We start from the raw sequence: 20,367 nt of genomic DNA on the forward strand, positions 1-20,367 counted from the left end.
CTCGGCTCGGACAAACTCTGAACATTAATAGCCCATAACCTATTTATTTACACTTTATCAGTTTATTTATTCATGTGTGTATACAATGGTATTTGGACACACTGATCTGTACTGTATTCGTGCCTACTATGTTCTGGTGTGCTAAAGCAAAGCAAGAATTTCATTGTCCTGTCAGAGACTCATGACAATAAACTCTCTTGAACTCTTGATCTTGAAGCAGATTCAATAGTAAAAATGTAAGACAATGGGGAAAATGGGAGTAATTGGGTAACACTTTTGGAGAGCTGGCAGAAATGTATTTACCTGAGTTATACAATTTGTATTTATACAGTATAAGTGGAAAGCTAATATACTACCATATCTTTGGTTAGATAAGACCTGCAGCACAAAGTTCAGCTCTTTGCTCCACTTTGCTCCTAGGAAATGTGTTCGACATTAGGAGGCAACATAGTATTACTGTCTGGACTCGAAGAGTTAAAATAAAAAGAGGGATTATGCAACCAAAAAGTTTAGTTTAGTTTATTGTCACGTGCAGTGAAGAGCTTTTGTTGCATGTTAACCAGTCAGCGGAAAGACAATACATGATTACAATCGAGCCATTCACTGTGTACAGATACATGATTCAAAGGTATTTGCTGGAATATAATAGATTTTTTGACGTGAAACCGATGGGATGGACAGAAACCCCATTCACTGGCAGCGAATGCCAGGATAAAGTGACGTGGTCTGACATTCGGAGCCAGCCATTCCAGAAATTCAGCGAGGAAACTGGCATTTCGGCCCAGCGAGTCTGTGCCGACCAACAATCACCCATACTCTCGTTCTATCCCACACACCAGGAATTATTTACAGAAGCCAATTACCCCCAAACCTGCATGTCTTTGGAGTGTGGGAGGAAACTAGAGAACCTGGAAAAATCACGTGCCGTCACAGGTAGAACGTGCAAACCCCGTACAGACAGCACCCGGTAGTCAGGATCAAACCCGGGTCTCTGGTGCTGTAAGCTGCAACTGTACTGCTGCGCCACTATGCCACCCTATTCTGGCACTGCCAGTTGGTAATTTTAAATCTGAGATTGACTATTTTTGTTAATCAAAGATAACAAGAGGAATGGGATAAAGGTGAGCAGGGTGGAGTTAGGTCATAAATCAACCATGATTTCATGAATTGGTTGAAAAGGCATTTGGGCTTGTGGGGCCCACTCCTCCGTAAGTAACTTCACTCTAATGAACAGAGTTCATGGTATTAGCAACATGAGAGTTATGAGCTTTCTAGAGAGCGTGCAAGAACAAAGATCGATGTAGGGCACACGACAGACCTATAAACCTGAGTTCTTTGTCTATGACCGTGGCAATGTTCACTAGGTGAAAGATCAAAACAGAGCAATGAACCAATAAATATTATCTAAACTTATTAACCAACTTATTAAAACAGTGCATCCAAATTTGCCCAGTGTTTAGTAAATAAATGTGGAAGGAAACCAGAGCTAGTAATGTCTCAAATAAGTCATTTTTTTCCTTCTATTGATTCCAGCTTGCTTTCAAATAAAATAGCTCATTTCACTCTCAGGAAGATTAATATTTGCCTTGGACCTAATTGTTAAATTCCCATTAAGCTTATATACTGATTTTTTTAAAAATTGCTTCAGGGCACATTAAAGACAGGGTTGATTAATATAGGAATAAACAGAAAACTATCTTACATATAAACCTTAGATGCATCATATTGAATTTAACTTGTTCAAATGACCTGTAACCATTAATCTGAACGGCAGTAAGGAAATGGTCTGCCAGTTACCTTAATAAGATCCATAATTAGTTATTATCAGTGCAAAATAAAAAAAACTGGATATAAAGCTTTGCATCTTAAAATGGCTCTTTCTGAAAATTAGCAGATGAATAATGACAAGCATCTTTGCTATGTTGCTGGCCACACATTCAGGGCCAATCTGCAAACTGTCGCACTAATAAATTGCTAATGTTGTCTGTCTATGTATTTAGTATGTTTGAAATTGGAAACGTTTTAGGGCTTGTTACAGGTTAAATGCATGGGCAGCGCATTGGTGCAGCGGTAGATCTACTGCCTTACAGCGCCAGAGACCCGGGTTCGGTCCTGGTTACGGGTCTGTATGAAGTTTGTATGTTCTCCCCGTGACTGTCGGCTTTCTCCAGGATCTCCAATTTCCACCCACAGTCCAAAGACGTACAGGTTTGTAGGTTAATTGGCTTGATATAATTGGAAATTGTCCCTCGTAGGATATGTAGGATAGTGTTCATGTACGGGGGGTCACTGGTCAGCATGGACTCGGTGGGCCAAAGGGCTTGTTTCCGCACTGTATCTCTAAACTAAATGAAACTAAAGTTATAGAGACATACAGCATAGAAACAGGCCCTTTGGCCCAACTTGTCCATGCCGGCCAAGATGCCCCATTTATGCTATTTTGCTGATTTTGGATGATCCGCCATGATCAGATTGAATGGCGGTGCTGGCTCGAAGGGCTGAATGGTCTACTCCTGCACCTATTTTTATATGTTTCTATGTCCTCTGGTTCTTGATTCCCCTACTCTGGGTAAAAACATAGTTGAATGACATTTTAAAAAGTGCAGTTCTTAGTTGTACAGCAGGAGTGTTGCTGGTGCAGTGGCAATGACGACAATGTAATTATCCCTGATTGCCATCATCTCGTTTGAAGTTAACAGCAAATTTGGGATTTTCACACAAGCATAATTTAAAACAGAAACCGTCAAATATTTTTTGTACACACCCTTCAAAACTGAGCTGTTTGTAGTCTTCAGTGCATTCAAAAGAAATAATGGAACCTGTGGAATTCTCTGCCACAGAAGGTAGTTGAGGCCAGTTCATTGGCTATATTTAAGAGGGAGTTAGTTGTGGCCCTTATGGCTAAAGGGATCAGTGGGTATGGAGAGAGGGCAGGTACAGGATACTGAGTTGGATGATCAGCCATGATCATATTGAATGGCGGTGCAGGCTCGAAGGGCCGAATGGCCTACTCCTGCACCTATTTTCTATGTTTCTATGAACCTGACCTTACTGAAAGCAACTGAAGGGACTGTCCCACTTTCACGACCTAATTCACGACCTTTTTTACTCGTGGACATTTTTCATCATGTTGAAAAAACGCCCCGACCTACTTGATGCCACGAGTACCTACGACTAGCATCACAACCTACCTACGACCTCCTACGGCCTTGTGACGACCATGCTGCGAGTATGAGTCGAGGGCAAACTCGGCAGAGGTCGTGAATTAGGTTGTGAAAGTGGGACAGGCCCTTTAAAATCCCATCGAACATACTTTGAAAATTGTATTCTCTGTCATTGAGTTTTAAAATGTGTACCAAAGTCAAGTATTACGAGAAAAGAACAACTCGGCACATACAGTATCCGAAGTCTGAGAGCAAACATAACACGTGATCTGTTGGTTTGTGGAATGAGTGCAGGTGGTCCAGCGATTAACTGATTCTTACCGTGTGAGTGAAATCTTTGGCTTTGTCAAGATTATCTGTGGTCCAAACCACCCGAACACTCTTCTGGCTGAGAGAATGGAGGAAGTTGTATCAAGGATAGAGAGGCAGTTGGCACCTGCTTGAAAGGCGAACTTTGAAGATCTTTGCAGCTGAGATTCTGTTTGACATGAGTGTTGCTACTTCTATTCCATTGCACACTATGCACAACAACCTTTGCACCAGTCTGGGCAGCAAGAGACTGCAAAGGCCATCGAACAACTGAAATCAACATGCCCGTGAAGCAGGCATCAAATCCTTGAAATATGATGGAGAACTGCTTCTGGCTCAAATTTATGACCTTCTCGGCCTCATCGTGGAAGAGTAAATCATTCTCAAGGAAACTCAGGGACACTGCAGTCGTGACCAACTTCAAGAAAGGAGATAAACCCTGGTTGCAGCAACTGCACAATGCTGCCTGCTACAGGGAATGTCATCACAAAAATGCCACAATGGCTAAAATGCTCCTCATAGAATCACAGTGTGGATTTCATCCACCCAGAGGTGGAATGGATATGGTCTTCAAGGTGTGGCAAGTCTATGGAAAGTAAAGATGACAGTACCAACTGCTGCTTTTGGCACTTCCCAACCTTGTGAAAGCCTTCATCACTGTCAACCAAGAGCATTATCGGTTACACAATATGTGAGCCAAAATATAAACTGGATCTGCCAGCTGGAGGCTACAATTCTTAGCAAGAAGTTTGACTCGTTTTGCTTACGCAAAGCCCAAGAACCTTCATCTGAAATTATACAATGTACATTGTTAGTTAGCATATCAAAGCTGTAATACTTTCTAACTAATAGGGATGTGGGAGAAATAGAAACCTAAGGGATGGAGAAAATCAAATTAAAGGCAGAATAAAACTAAAAGTGCTGTGAATGCTCCACAGTCTTTGGAGAGAGAAGCAAATGATCATTTCAGATGGAAAGGTCATGGACTTAAGTATTTACTGTTTCTCTCTCCACGCAGAGAGGAATAGATCAGGTAGGTGCACAGAGTCTCTTGCCCAAAGTAGGTGAATCGAGGACCAGAGGACATAGGTTTAAGGTGAAGGGGAAAAGATTTAGCAGGAATCTGAGGGGAAACTTTTTCACACAAAGGGTGGTATGGAACGAGCTGCCAGAGGAGGTAGTTGAGGCTGGGACTATCACAAGATTTAAGAAACAGTTAGTCAGGTACATGGATAGGAGAGGTTTAAAGGGATATGTGCCAAATGCAGGCATGTGGCACTAGTGTGGCTGAGACATGGGGAAGTTGGGCCGAAGTTTCCTTGCTGCAATACTCTATGACATTTGTTGAAAATGTCCAGTGTCTTTTTCATGTTAGTTTGCTTTTGGAGATTTTTATTCATGCTACTCAACTTTCATCCAATTTGACGTTAAACTTATTCAGTCTTGGAGCTTTGAACATTTCTCAGAAACCCTTGTTTTTTTTTTCTCTCCATTTACTGCTTCTTTTATTTTTAGTGATCCGCCAGTATTCGTGAAAGTGAAAGGACCTTTTTCCGTCGTCTCATTGCCCAATCATCTCTTATTTCCCATCAAGGAGCCCTGTAAGTTGACGAGTGTAGCGATTTGTGTAGCATCTCCGATTGTCCTCTTCATTGGGGTTAGTACTCTTGAGAAGCAATGCTGGACAGATGACAACATAATTCTTCATTTCCCTGAAGTCAAAACATAAGTATATACACGGATCTGAAAGTGGCTGGAGGGTGAAAAAACAGGGAGCTATGGGTGAATCTATTTTCCAAGGTGTTTTAATGGAAAACTCATTGCAAGGGTCATTGACTCTGAGGTCTTGTGCGGCACGGTGACGTAGCAGTAGAGATACTGCCTTACAGCACCAGAGACCTGGGTTCGATCCTGACTATGGGTGCTGTCTGTATGGAGTCTGTATGTTCTCCCAGTGACCTGTGTGGGGTTTTCACCGAGATCTTCGGTTTCCTCCCACACTCCAAAGCTTTGTAGGTTAATTGGCTTGGTATGAATGTAAAATTGTCCCTAGTGTGTGTGTAGGATAGTGTTAATGTGCGGGGATTGCTGGTCGGTGCAGAGTCGGTGGGCCGGAGAGCCTGTTTTGTGCACTGTATCTCTAATCTAAACTAAACTGAAATGTAAGGGGATCTGGGTGTTATAGTTCATTAGCAAAATATGTAGACACAACAAGTAATAATAATAATAATAATAATAACTTTATTTATAAAGCACTTTAAACAACTACAGTTGCCACAAAGTGCTGTACATGAGAAATCATGAACATAAAGGTATTACAAACAATTAAAAACCATTAAAAACCGTAAAACGAAGGACTATAAAAAACACACTAAAAATTAAAAGACATTAAAAGCACTAAAAACAGGAGCAATGCCTCAGCCAGTGTCGAAAGCCAAAGAATAAAAATATGTTTTTAGGGAGGATTTGAAGATGGACAGTGAGGGGGCCTGTCTGATGTGCAACGGCAAGGTGTTCCAGAGTGCCGGAGCAGCAACAGAAAAGGCTCTATCCCCTCTGAGCTTCCGCTTAGACCTTGGTACCTCAAGGAGCAGCTGATCAGCTGACCTGAGGCACCGGGCAGGAGCATATAGGTGGAGCAGCTCAGAGAGGTAAGTACAGGAAACGTGACAAAACACTTATTTATTGTGAGGGAAATTGAATTAGTAATAGGGAGGTCATGCTATTGCTTATAGAGGGCACTGAATGAATGAATTATATTTTATTGTCATGTATACCTAGGTACAGTGTAAGCTTTGTTTTGCGTAGAGCCGAGACAGTACACAAGTGTTGACCACGTGTTGGCCCCGACAAAGTTATGGGTGGCACGGTGGTGCAGCGGTAGAGATGCTGCCTTACAGCGAATGCAGCGCCGGAGACCCGGGTTCGATCCTGACTACGGGTGCTTGTATGTACGGAGTTTGTACGTGACCCCTGTGTGATTTTCTCCGAGATCTTCGGTGTCCTCCCACACTCTAAAGATGTACAGGTATGTAGGTTAATTGGCTTGGTAAATGTAAAAATTGTCCCTAGTGGGTGTAGGATAGTGTTAATATGCAGGGATCGCTGGTCAGCACGGACCCGGTGGGCCGAAGGGCCTGTTTTCACGCTGTATCTCTAAACTAAACTAAACTAAAGTTGCAAAAGTACCGAACAGTCTTATCTACTGTCTGCCGCTGCACGTGGCAGCTGGCCACCCCCACTCCCCACTCCTCCCTCCCCCCCAGTCAGTTCCCCCTTTGTTCTCGACGGCCCCCCCCCCCCCCCCCCCCCCCCCACGCCAGATCCACCTTTGTTCTCAGCGAATCGAGCCGGCTGGTGAGTACTGGTCTCCTTATTTAAAGAAGGGCATAAATGCACTTGAAGCAGTTGAAACATTAATGTCTGGGATTGCCAGAAAGTGAGGAAAAGTTGGCCAGGCTAGGTGTGTATCCACTGGAGTTCAGAAGGTTGACAGGGACTTGCTTGGAATATTCGCAATCCATGAAGGGTTTTAATGGTGGATGTCGAGAGGATGTTCCCTTTCGTGGGAAAAATCTAGTACTAGGTTCACAGTTTAAAATATTAGGTCACCCGTTTAAGATGGATGAGATGATATTTCTTCTCTGTCTGAAGAAGGGTCGTGATCCGGAATGTCATCTGCCAATTTCCTCCACAGATGCAGAGCAGTTATGAAGTATCTAGGAAAATGAGGTTGGATGATTCCCATGTGAAATTATATTATTCCTGGGAAATGAGACTACATTGTTCTGAGAGCAAGTGGCTTGGCCACACCCAGATTAACCATGGATTTGTAGAGCTGATAGTGGAGTCGTCAAGGTGAGGTCCCAGCCCGGCGTTTGGGTCCTTATTTTGGTCAATCCATGCTTAAGTTTTTAACGTTGTTGATTTCCTCCCCCTCACACAAGCCAATATTCCTTCCACCATTTTGGCCCTGATACTCCACCCACAGATCCAGATCTTCAGCAAAATCCTCCTCACTCCTGCCACTAATCATTAGATTTCTGCAAAGTCCCATTTCCATGCCGTAGCCACGGGGATCCCTCTGACTGCACGCTAATCGCCTGGCTTGGTTGCTCATCCCCCTCACAACCTCTTCCCTATCTCAGGCACTGATCTCAGGGTTCCTCCCGACCAGAGGGTCCCCATCTCATCCACACACAACCTCCTCCCCATCACAGGTAATCCTTGACCTCCCCCAACCCTCTCTCTTCTCCAAGGCACCTACCTCTTTGTTCCACACCACCCCAGGCCCTCATCTCCAGTATCGCCAATAGCAGTTTCTAATGGGGCCCCTTGTCATCAAGCCTTCTTCCATTGAACCTGCTGGAACTGGCCTAGTTCCAGCCCCACAGTATTTCCCTTGCGAGTAGCCCAACAACTCATCAAAGAACAAAGCGTGGGGAGCCCAAGAAAAAATGAGGGACCCGGTTTGGGGGCCACCGAGAATAAAGAGGGACTGGGTCGGGGTGGGGGGGGGGAGGGAGGAGGAGGAGATGGAAGAGGGACTACATTGAATACCTTTGTAACTCTGTGGCGACACTTGCACTGTACGCAAACAAACAATCTCATTGTACCAAGTACACGTGACAACAAAGTGTTAATCAATCAACAGCAACATCCTTTTAATGGTATCAAGAATGGCCAAGCCTAAAGGGCCTGTCCCACGAGCATGCGACCTGCATGCGGCAAGCGCGACCTAAAGGGCCGGTCCCACCAGCAGGCGCCTGCATGCGGCAAGCGCGACCTAACGTGGTCGCTTGAGCCGTACGGCATGTGGCAAGCGCGACCAAACCAGAAGCGGGAGCCGCCCGGAGGTCGTGTGAGTGACACGGCTTAGAGGCGGCTGCGGGCCGGCAGGCCGTTGCCGCGCGGAATTTTTAAACATGGTCAGTTTTTCGGAGCCCCGCGCGATGTTGGGACCAGCTCCGCACAACTCCATACGGTTCCGGCGATCGAAGTGGGACCGGCCCCGCAAGACCATACGGTTCAAGCGACCACGTTAGGTCGCGCATGCCGCATGCAGGCGCATGCTGGTGGGACCGGCCCTTTAGGTCGCGCTTGAGGCATGCAGGTCGCATGCTCGTGGGACAGGCCCTTAATATTCTACAATAACTCCCGTCCTGTTGAACATGTTAGTCTTGATGGTGAGGCATCATCAACATAAGTTGGCAGATCAACTAACATGAGTTAATCCTAGTGCATATAACACACTCAGCATATAGTTTGTGTTGGAGCGTTCATGGTAAGCTTGTTCATAATTGTCTGTTTAAAGTTATTTTTGCCGCAATATGTTTAAGCCGTCACTTAATTTTTTTCCCCTCTGCCTCCTTGTTTGCATTTTGAGATTTGTGTGTCATGAACTTTCTGTTATGAGGAATCATCTCAATGTGTGTTATTAAAACATCTTTAAGATGAAAAAAACATTGATTCTACATAAACTTTGAGTCATAATGCGATGTATTGACTTGTGTTCTCTATGGTAAACAGAGGTTTGTATTTATATTGTGAATCATCAGGTTTCTTGGAAATGTTTCAAATGATTACATACTATGAATTAGTTTGAAAATTTGTTATGCAAATATATAAATCACTTGACCGTTGTGTCCCTGGTCCCCCAACGTAATATTCCACCACTCACCCATAGCCCCCAACTGCACAGACGCAGCTCCCCTCATTCCTAGCACTCTCTCCCCCTCCTCCACCCTCTCTCTTCTTTCCCCTTTCCTCCTCCCCTCCCCCAATCCCTCCCTCACCTCCCTAACCTCTCTCCTCCTCTTTCCCCTAACCTCAGTCACTCACACCCTCCCACCCTCCCTCCATAACTCCTCCCCTACCTACCCCCTCCTATCCCCATCTCCCCCACTCCTCACCCACTATCCCTCCTCACATTCCCTAACTTCCCCCTCCTCTGCTCCCCCGTCCTCTCCTATTTCCCCCTCCTACCCCATTCTCCCTCCTCACCTCCGCCCTCTTATTTTCGCTCTCCTCCTCCCCTCCCCAAATCCATCCCACACCTCTCCCTCCCTCTCCTTTCCCCTACCCTCAGTCACTCCCTCCCTCCCTCCCTCCATAACTCCTCTCCCCTACCTACTCCCCTCCTCTCCCTCTATCGGGTCTCCTCCCCCACTCTCCCTCCCCAGAATCTCGAGGTTGCTGCTCCTCTCCCTTCTTGCGTGCCCCGGAGGAGCATCAGCCATCGGTGCCCCCAGAGGCCAGGCCTCGTTTCAGCCCGGAAGCACCAGCAGCTACGACGTCGCCGGCATGTGGGCGGGCTTGGAGAGCTCGGAGAAAAGATGGAGGAAGAGCCATGGGGAGAGGGGGGGGTATCACAGGGGAGGGGCAGGAGCCAGCGAGGGGGACCAGAGGGGAAGGGGCTGGAGCTGTGGGGCATTGTGATGGCGGTGCGTTTGGGATTCACAGCGGCCGCTGGACGCTCACCTCCGCCGGGGGTTCAGACTGTCCGTTTTCTGTTTGGCGACATTGCCGCGCTGCTGGGCTGCTTGGGGCGGGGCTTCTTCGGGTTCCTCCAAAAGTCCAGTTGCAATCCTCCGCCGGCTTTCCTCATCTCCACTAAAGATGCGATGGCGCAGGAAGGGGCGGACCTTCTCGGGGAGTGACAAGGGAAGAGACTAATCCACGCGGCGCTGGAAGGCAGGAGAAAAGATTGATCTGCGCACGCGAGATTTTAAAGATTTTTAAACCTCGCTAACTTTGACGACATTCAACCGATCAGAACGAAACTTAGTGGACTCGCAGTATAGGAGAAAGGTGAATGAACTGGCAAAAAAATCTTAGCGCTATCGCGAACTGTTTTTGCGCAAATAGAATGACCGCCAAACCGGAAGATAACAAGATCAGAGTTTTAGTTATGTATAGATTCTGTACGGAACAAAAGTTTCCCAAAATTCATTTTTGTGAAGTGGGCAATGGTGCCAAGGCCAACATTAATTGCTCATCCTTAACTGCCCTTGAGGTGGTGGTGAGAATTCTTCCTGATCTGCTGAAGACTTTCTGATGTAGGCATTCTCTCCTGCCGAGGGAAGGAACAAAGGAGGACCTAGAGTGATGGGACTGCCGTGAGGGGAGAGGAGGGGGGAGAACAAAGGGGGACCTGGCACGGTGATACTTTGTAACTTTGCAAGCGCCCTTTATGGGCGACTATTTCACAATCACAATAAGACTTTAGTAGCCAAGTATGTTTTGCAACATACAAGGAATTTAATTTGCCAAGTCAGTCATACAAATAAAAAGCAACGGAACACACAAAACACATTTTAACATAAACATCCACCACAGTGACTCCTCCGCATTCCTCACTGTGATGGAAGGCGATAAAAAGGTCAAATCTCTTTCCTTAGCTCTCCCGCGGTCGGGGGCCTTGAGCCCTCCGTTAATGGGACGATCTTGACTCCCGTAGCGGGCGGCGTTTGGGCATTCCGCATCAAGGCGATCTGCTCCTGCATCGGGAGGATGTCTGCTCCCCCGCTCCGGACGATCGGACCCCGCGTCGGGGCTGGTCGAGTCTCTGCGCTGTTGGAGTTTCCCGACTCGGCCTCTCCCGACACTGCGAGCTCTTGGTGCTTGGAGCCATCCCAGGCAAGGGATCGGCTCCGATGTAAGTCCACGCCCGCGGTGAGGCCCAAAGTCAGTCCGAGGAGGCCTCCAACTCCATCGATGGTAGGCTGCAGAGCTACCGGAGATGCAATCTGAAAATTAAAGGTAAAAAAGGTGGGAAAAAGGTATTTGCATACCTTGTGACAGTATATTAATAACGAATTAAATATACTGCTGCTGGGTTGGGGGTTCCAAGACTGGACAGCAAAGGACAGGAGATATATTTCTAGGCCTAGGTGATGTGTAACTTTAGAGGGGAACCAGTGAATGGTTGGTGATGTTCTGACGTGTTTGTTACCCTTGTCCTTCTTGATGGAAGAAGGTATTGGTTTGGGAAGATAGACACTAAATGCTGGAGAAACTCAGTGGGACAGGCAGCATCTCTATAGAGAAGGGATGGGTGATTTTTCGGGTTGAGACCCTTCTTCCGACTGAAAAGGGGTCTCGATCCAAAACGTCACCAATTCCTTCTCTCCAGTGATGCTACCTGTAGATGGTTTATGCATGCAACCAATAATGTAGCTACCTCAGTACCACTAACCACGCCTTAGTTATCAAGTATAATAACACCCTCTCTTCCTATCTCTCGCTCGCTCTCCAGCACGGTGACAGACTGCGTGCAGTTAGTGCTGGATCATGTTTAATCTGTGTGTTTATTAAAGAGTTAAGTAAAGTTACAAGTGTGTGAGATTCATGTCTTTACATGGTGTTGGCAAGTTAATTCTCGCACCTCCTATTTATCGGGTTTTATTTCTTGAGTTTGTTTCTTTGTCGGAGTTTTACTCTCCTTGTGTCACCATGGCATCCTCATGCCGCAAACCTGCGCCCCTGGTCTTTGATGCAGACATAGTGGAGCGCTGGGCGACTTTTGAGATGGATTTGACCCACTACATGAACATTGCTCATCGCAACGACCCTGATGCCGTTAAAGCTTCCCTTTTTCTAAATCTTGCTGGTCCTGATGCCATGAGGAGAGCACGTGCCTTCACCTACAGTCCCGCGGTCCGGGATGAACATGATCAGGTCCAAGTACCTGCAGAGTCTGCCGACGACCCGGTATGTCTGTTGCGAAAATTCGCTGAGCTTTGTGACCTGCCCTCTAACCGCATTTTAGAGAGAGCCAAGTTTTTTACGAGAAAGCAGCAGCATGATGAGCCTGTTGAATGTTTTATTGCTGATCTGCGTTACCTCGCTCAGAGGTGCCGATTTGATAATATGACTGAACAGCTTACTAGAGACATTCTAGTGACAGGGATGCTCGATCAGAAATTACGATCGGAGCTACTAAGGAAACCAGATCTTACTCTAACCGAAGCCATGCAAGCATGCAGGTTAGCCGAAGTCGTTGACCCTGTTCGGACAGCGGGGGGTCTGATAATAAATCGATTAATTTAACAGGTCTCAACGTCCTAACATAGTTAACACCAGACCCACGTCCCGGGCCATCTACGTCCCCGGCGGCCAAGGCGTTAAAAAATGCCCTAATTGCGGTTATGTGCATTCAATGCAGTCGCAGTGCCCGGCTTACGGAAAATCCTGCAATTTCTGCAAGAAATTGAACCATTTCTCGGCTGTCTGCCGCTCCCGTGGGAAACTTCCCCCAGCTTCTAGACAAGTCCTAAACAACTTGGTGCAAGTTGATAGCGAGTTTGGTTCCCAGTCCTCTCTCGACACTGCCCACGACTCTGAGCCAATTAGTTCTCAAGGAGATGCTAGTGTTTTCACACTCCTACACGCACCTGCTCGACTCACGGATCCTTCGGTCCTCGTTTATGTCAACAATTCGACCTTCTCTGCTAAGCTCGACACGGGGGCGAAAGTCAATGTTATGTCAACAAGCCTGTTCAGAAAGATTAGGCACAATGAGCAACTAAGCGCTGACCGTTCGACTTTACATGCTTACGGGGGTGAGGTGCTGAAACCAGTGGGCAAGGCCATCTTCAATTGTGTGCTGCAGAGGTCATCGCGGGCTCTCACGTTCTATGTTCTCGACTCTGATTGTGTGACTTTGTTGGGCAACCAGGCATGCCAGGACCTGGGACTAGTCTCGTTCGACCGCACTGTCCATGAGGTGCGGGTGATGCTGGATCCGATATCTGAGTACCCGGACCTGTTTGATAATGAGCTGGGCAAACTGCCTTTCGTCTACAAGATCGCCACCGACCCAAAGGTGGCGCCTGTGGTCCGTGCACCACACAGAGTACCCCTCGCTATGAAGGACAAGGTTGAATCGATGCTGAAGAGCATGGTCGCGATGGGAGTGCTGGAGGCAGTTAGCGAGCCCACCGAGTGGGTCTCCACCATGGTTGCCACGCTGAAGGACAAGAACGAGATAAGAGTGTGCATCAACCCAAAGGACCTGAACCTCGCAATTAGGCGACCACACTACCCCATGAGAACCGTGGAAGATGTTGCGGCTCAAGTCGGCCAGGCCACGGTTTTCTCCGTCCTCGATGCCAAAAGTTCATTCTGGCAAATACCACTCGACAAACGCTCCTCCGACCTGACAACGTTTGCCACTCCTTATGGCAGATTCAAGTTCCTGCGGATGCCATTCGGAATCAACTCTGCCAGCGAGGTGTTCCAGAGGTCCATGGAACAGCTGTTCGCCGGCATGCCGTGCGCCATCATCGTGGATGACATCCTAGTCTACGGGGAGAATGCCGCCGAACATGACAAGAACCTCCGCCGGGTCCTGGACCGGGCTCGACAGATCAATTTAAAACTGAACATAAAAAAGTGCAGATTCCGCGTCTCTGAAGTGCCTTACGTCGGGCATATCTTCACTTCTGATGGACTAAAGCCTGACCCACAAAAGACCAATGCAATCTCCGAGATGTCAGCCCCAACCGACGTCCTCGGTCTGCAATGATTCCTGGGCATGGTCAATTACCTCGGGAAGTTCATACCTAATCTCAGTGAGCTGAGCTCGTCCCTGAGGCAGCTAACTAAAAAAGACACTGCCTGGTCCTGGTTCCCACAACACCAACAGGCTATTGAATTTCTGAAATCTAAGCTGACCAGCACCCCGACACTTAAATTCTTTGACCTGCGCCGTCCCATTGTTGTTACCTGTGATGCCTCTCGTTTTGGACTCGGTGCTGCTTGCCTGCAGCTCTACGATGACGGATCGCTGTTACCGGTCTCGTATGCCTCGCGGACCATGACCGACACGGAGCAACGGTATGCTCAGATCGAGAAGGAGCTCCTCGCGGTTGTGTTCGCTTGTTCCAAGTTTAAAGATTTCCTTTTCGGCAGCAGATTCACGGTCGAGACCGACCACCAGCCACTAGTGACAATTCTTAGCAAACCCATACATGTTGCCCCCGCCAGGCTGCAGCGCATGATGCTGCAGCTCCAACGTTTTGATTTCCAACTGGTTTACAAAAAGGGCACTGAAATGCATGTGGCCGATACTCTATCTCGTGCCCCACGGGCCACCTGTGACCGCCACCCCTACGAGTAAGAAAACCTCTTGGTGCTGAACGTCAACATCCGCCGCTGACACTGCGTTGCTGCAGCTCGCAGCTGTCATCAAGCGCGGCTGGCCCGACAAACGGACAACTTTGCCATCGGGTGCCCAACCGTTCTCTCTGGTCCGTGATGAGCTGGTGATCCAAGATGGTGTTATCGTCAAAGGCCACAAGGTCGTGGTTCCGGCCTCTCTGTATGATCTCTACTACAACGCAGCCCACAGCGGTCATCCTGGGGTCGATGCCACTATTTCTCACGCTCAGGGACAATTCTACTGTCCTGGTATGGCCAAATATATCAAGGACCGAGTTTCCTCCTGCTCCACCTGCAACAACCTCGCCCCACACCAGCAGCGACAGCCCCTTTTGCAGCAGCCGGCGCCCGCCATGCACTGGACATCGCTGGCTGCCGACATATTCGAATGGCGGGGCAAGCAGTTTCTTGTCCTGGTGGACTCGTGCTCCAACTGGTTCGAGGTGGACCTGCTTCCTTCAATCACCTCCGAGATGGTCATCAGCAGACTGCGCGGGCACTTCGCCACCTTCGGTGCCCCTGTCCGTTTACAAACTGACAATGGCCGACAATTCACAAGCGCCGAATTCAAGTCTTTCGCTGCCAAGTGGAACTTTCATCATTACACTAGCAGCCCGGAGTACCCGCAAAGCAACGGCCTGGCCGAGCGAGCCGTGCGGAGTGCTAAGGGTCTGCTTGAGCAGTCCCGCCTGTCTAACTCCGACTTCTACCTGGGCTTACTTAACCTCTGTAATATCTCCCGTGAACCGACCATGGGTTCCCCTGCCCAGCGTCTGATGTCGAGGACAACCAGGCCACCTATGCCGATCGCTCAACAGACCCTGCTACCCAAGGTATTCGAGCCTGCCGTTGTCCAGCAGCGGATTGAACAGAAGCATGAGGTTCAACGGCGTTCCTACGACAGGTCCTGCCGCCCGCTGACGTCCCTACTGCCAGGGCAAGTCGTTCGGTTGCAAACTAGCACCGGCTATTCCCGTCTCGCGACCGTAGTTGGTGTTGCTGATTCGCCTCGTTCTTACCTGGTGGACTATGAAGGGACTGTCTATCGTCTGAGCCGTCAACACCTGTTGGCTGTGAACGAGCCGAAGCCTCCACCTGCGGGTCCTTATGCTCCACCTCTGCGGTCCCAGCCTGTCCCTGCCGGTTTTCCTGCTGATCCCTGCATGCCCCGGACCCCTCACTTGTTGCGTTCTCCTCCACCGCTGCCGCCGGGTTCTGGCCGGTTTGCCTCCCCTCCTGCACATTCTCCCTCCCCTCCCGTCTCTCATGCTCCGGCTGCGTCTCCTCATGTTTTAACTTTCTCGCCTACTTCTGCTGCGCCTTCTCTTCTTTCCGATGGGGGGGGGGGGGGGGGAAGGTGTTGTATGCACACGTTCGGGTCGCATTGTTAAGCCGCCTGTCCACTATGGTGACTGTTTAGATTCGTATATTTTATACAATCACACTGCCATGGCTCTATTTCAATTCTGATTTCTAAGGGGAAGGATGTAGATGGTTTATGCATGCAACCAATAATGTAGCTACCTCAGTACCACTAACCACGCCTTAGTTATCAAGTATAATAACACCCTCTCTTCCTATCTCTCGCTCTCTCTCCAGCACGGTGACAGACTGCGTGCAGTTAGTGCTGGATCATGTTTAATCTGTGTGTTTATTAAAGAGTTAAGTAAAGTTACAAGTGTGTGAGATTCACTTCTTTACACTACCTGTCCCACTGAATTACTCTGGGATTTGGTGTCAATGGTGTAAACCAGCATCTGCAGTTCCTTACTAAGCAAACAGTATTGGTTTGGGAGGTGCATTCCAGGTGAATGTATTTTGTAGATGGTCTGTATTGCAGCCATTGCATGGAAGTGGTGGAGTGAATGTACACTTAGCATGGGGGAATGGAGTGTGGGGCAAGCTTTATCCCGGATGGCGTTGAAGTTCTTCGGAGATGTTGCCGTTGCACTCACCCAGGTGAGCAGAGAGTATTTTCTCGTGATCCTGACTTGTGCCTCGTAGATAGTGGAAAGGTCTTGGAGTGTCAAGAAGTGAGTCGTTTAGTTTAGTTTAGAGATACAGCACGGAAACAGGCCCATTAGCCACCAGAGTCCGCGCTGACCACGTACCCTGCACACTAACACTATCCTACACACACTAGGGCTAATTTACAATGTTACCAAGCAAATTAACCTACAAACCTGTACGTCTTTGGAGTGTGGGAGGAAACTGGAGCACCCGGCGAAAAATTACGCAGGTCACAGGGAGAACGTACAAACTCCGTACAGGCAGCACCTGTAGTCGGGATCGAACCCGGGTCTCTGGTGCTGTTAGGCAGCAAATCTACCGTTGCGCAACCAAGCTTCCCACTGTGCCGGCTACATCTTGCAGTCTGCTCTCTTGTCATGGCACTTATGTGGCTGGCCCACATGAAACCTGATCAATGGTCATCCTTAAGATAACAATGGAGGGGAGATTCGATGAACACCATCTGAAGAAGGGTCTCGACCCAAAATGTCACCCATTCCTTCCCTGCTGAGATGCTGCCCGTCCTGTTGAGTTACTCCAGCTTTTTGTGTCTATCTTCAGTTTAAACCAGCATCTGCAGTTCCTTCTTCCATTTTGTGTGTACCATCCTTCACACACTTGTTTGTGGCCTTCTCCAGTTTTCAGTGGAGGCTCATGAAATCTGGGTTTCAGAAAGTTGCAGAGGGTCCTGATATTAATCCTTCCGCACTGCTCCCAACAAACGTGGGACGTTTTAAATTGAGGACAAGTTTTCTAAATTTTAACTTGTTCAGGTAATGAATTAATAGAATTTATAAAGTAGCCACAGATCATATTTTTGATCCCCTAAGAGGATTAACTGTGAAGTTAATTCAGTGGTCAAATAGCTAATCTTTGCTCTTGTGTTTTGAATGTTGTGCAGGGCCTCTGAGGAGCTGGACATGTGGCAGGCCAAAGCTGTTCCCGTTAATGCACAGTCAATAGCATCAGCAGTCCATTGGATTGAGAATCTTTGTCATACGGCAGCAACCAGCAAGACAAGTGCGGTGGAGGCTGTGTTACAAGCAACAAGTGATAAAACTGTGAGACATTGCGTTTGATTTATAGACACAAGCAGATGCCAATTTCTAAAATGCCTTAATGTGTTTCCAGACATTAAATTAAATATGACCCTTCGATTTAATTGTCCGCCAAGCATCATTCTTACCACGTATCCGACATCCATAAAATAAATGTAGGGGGTGGCGCGGCGGTAGATTTGCTGCCTTACAGCGCCGGAGACCCCGGGTTCTGTTCTGACTACGGGTGCTGTCTGTACGGACTTTGTACGTTCTCTGTGCCCCACCTGGGCAACGCACCTTTTCTCCTCTCTCTTCCCCATCTACATTGTCTGCCTTCACAATTGTCTCTGGCTAAGATGGCACGGTGGCGCAGCGGTAGAGTTGCTGCCTTACAGCGCTTGCAGCGCCAGAGACCCAGGCTCGATCCTGACTACGGATGCTGTCTGTACGGAGTTTGTACGTTCTCCCCGTGACCGGTGGGTTTTCTCCGAGATCTTCCATCTATAATCCCACACTCCAAAGACGTACAGGTTTGCAGGTTATTTGGCTTGGTGACTGTGTAAATTTTCCCTAGTGAGTGTAGGATAGTGTTCGTGTGCGGGGATCACTGGTCGGCGCGGACTCGGTGGGCTGCAGGGTTCCGCGCTACATCTCTAATACTAAAACAAATTAAAACTGGACTATTTTGGGTTTTAACTCTTCAGCTCCAGAGGAGCTAGTATAAAGTTAATGAAATACACGATTGGATGTAAAAGAATAGTACAGGCCACCCACGGATAACAAACAGGCTCCCCTTTTACAGACATCTCTAAGTCGAATTTTGGTCATAAACTGGCAAACACACATATGGCAAATCTATCATAACTATAGCATTGTAATGTTTGATTCCATGATACTTTGTGCTCAGGTACAGTGAAATGTTTTGTTTTGCATACAACCTGGTAAAATCATACAGCAGGCCTCACCTCGGCAGTAGACAAATGTCGCCACGTTTTGGTGCTGACAAAGTTACAAATGTTCACCGAATAGTTCACTGCATGTGGCAACAGGCATCCCCCTACCTCTACACCCCCCCCCCCCCCCCGACTGGGTCCCCTTTCATTCTCGGCGCCCCCCCCCCCCTCCCTCATTGAGTCCTCCATCTTACCATCATTGGAATGGCATCAAATGGCATCAAATGCACATTAGAAAAACAATTATTGAAGGTGGAGAGAGAGAGGAAACTAGTTCTGCCACTCATAAATATAAACCAATGTTTTGAATGTAACAATATTATGAGAGCTTGTTGTTATGTTTGAGTGTCCATAATTCAGGTCTTTGTTGGGGTAACTTTATAATCCTGATTGGAAAATTGCATAAACAATTTACATTGCACATATTATTTTCTCGCATAATGTGGAGCATATTTTTTGAATTAGTGGTTTTGGCGCCAGGCCTTGTACCTTGGAAGCCTATATTGAAACTTGGGCATTAGAATAGTGAACCCTGCTTCATTACTTATTCATTAATTTCGGATGTGCATTCCTGTCAAGTGCTGCAGTGACTACATAGCTGTGGCACTAAGACAAGCATATTTAATCAGATAAACTGTACATTGGTTTACATGAACTGTACACTGCAAGGGCCAGGAAGCGAGCGGGCAAGATCGTCTCTGACTCCTCTCACCCTGGCCACAAACTCTTTGAATCACTTCCCTCTGGAAGGCGACTCCGGACTGTCAAAGCTGCCACAGCTGGACATAAAAACTGTTTTTATCCACGAGTAGTTGCTCTACTCAACAGCCACAAATCTGTAGCCTCCCTTTGATCTGGTATTTTGTTGGTTCACATGCTTGATCAATGGTGTTTTATCATTTAATGTTTTATTATTATTATTATTATTAATGTTTAGTATTTTCTGAGTTATTCATAACTGTCACTGTATGTCATGTTGTTACTTGTGGGCGGAGCACCAAGGCAAATTCCTTGTATGTGAATATTTGACAATAAACTTACTTACTTACTTACTAAAGTCAAAAGATAAATATAAGAGAAACAGCAAAAAAATACAACCAAGAAATATCTTCCTCGTCCAGTTTGAGGAAGGGTCTCGGCCCGAAACATCACCCATTCCTTCTCTCCAGAGATGCTGCTTGTCCCGCTGAGTTACTCCAGCATTTTGTGTCTATCTTCGGTGTAAACCAGCATCTGGTATTCCTTCCTACGCAAATATCTTCCCTTGTAACTCGCTGAGACAGATGATTTGGGAAGGCAACCTTGCCACTGGAATGGATCGGTCAGTCCACTCTTGCTGTGTTTGTCCATTTTAAGAATGAAACCAATGGAATAATGATAACGTTTTTTTTTAATGCAGATTGAAGCCATCTATTTTTTTGCTGCGGGAGATGGTCCTCAGGGAATGAGGGAGCTTTTACATCAGAAGTTGGCAAACAGCCCTCGCCCAGTTCACACCATCTCGTTCAACGCGAAGGAGGAAGCAACAATCCGGTTTATGAAAGAATTGGCTCAGAGCACTGCAGGAAGGTAGGACAATAACACGGCAAGATACAATCGTAAAGGGCCTGTCCCACCAGCATGCGATTGCATGCGTCTAGCGCGACCAAACGTGGTGGCTTGAGGCGTCCCCCATTCCAACCGCGGAGGCGTGTGGAGTTGTGCGGGGCTGGTCCCGACACCATACTC

The 20,367-nt window shown here is 47.5% G+C and overlaps 1 protein-coding gene across 1 annotated transcript in view; it reads left to right on the plus strand.

The window, feature by feature from the left end:
• vwa3b (von Willebrand factor A domain containing 3B) overlaps positions 1–20,367 on the plus strand; it is a 184,255-nt gene that overhangs the window by 24,778 nt on the left and 139,110 nt on the right. The window contains exons 5-6 of the mRNA XM_033023449.1: positions 17,548–17,707; positions 20,039–20,208. Of these exons, the coding sequence (XP_032879340.1) occupies positions 17,548–17,707; positions 20,039–20,208 (330 nt within the window). The remainder of the gene's footprint in view (positions 1–17,547; positions 17,708–20,038; positions 20,209–20,367) is intronic.

Source organism: Amblyraja radiata, chromosome 6, assembly GCF_010909765.2.
Source record: "Amblyraja radiata isolate CabotCenter1 chromosome 6, sAmbRad1.1.pri, whole genome shotgun sequence".
In the NCBI taxonomy this organism is placed as follows: domain Eukaryota; kingdom Metazoa; phylum Chordata; class Chondrichthyes; order Rajiformes; family Rajidae; genus Amblyraja; species Amblyraja radiata.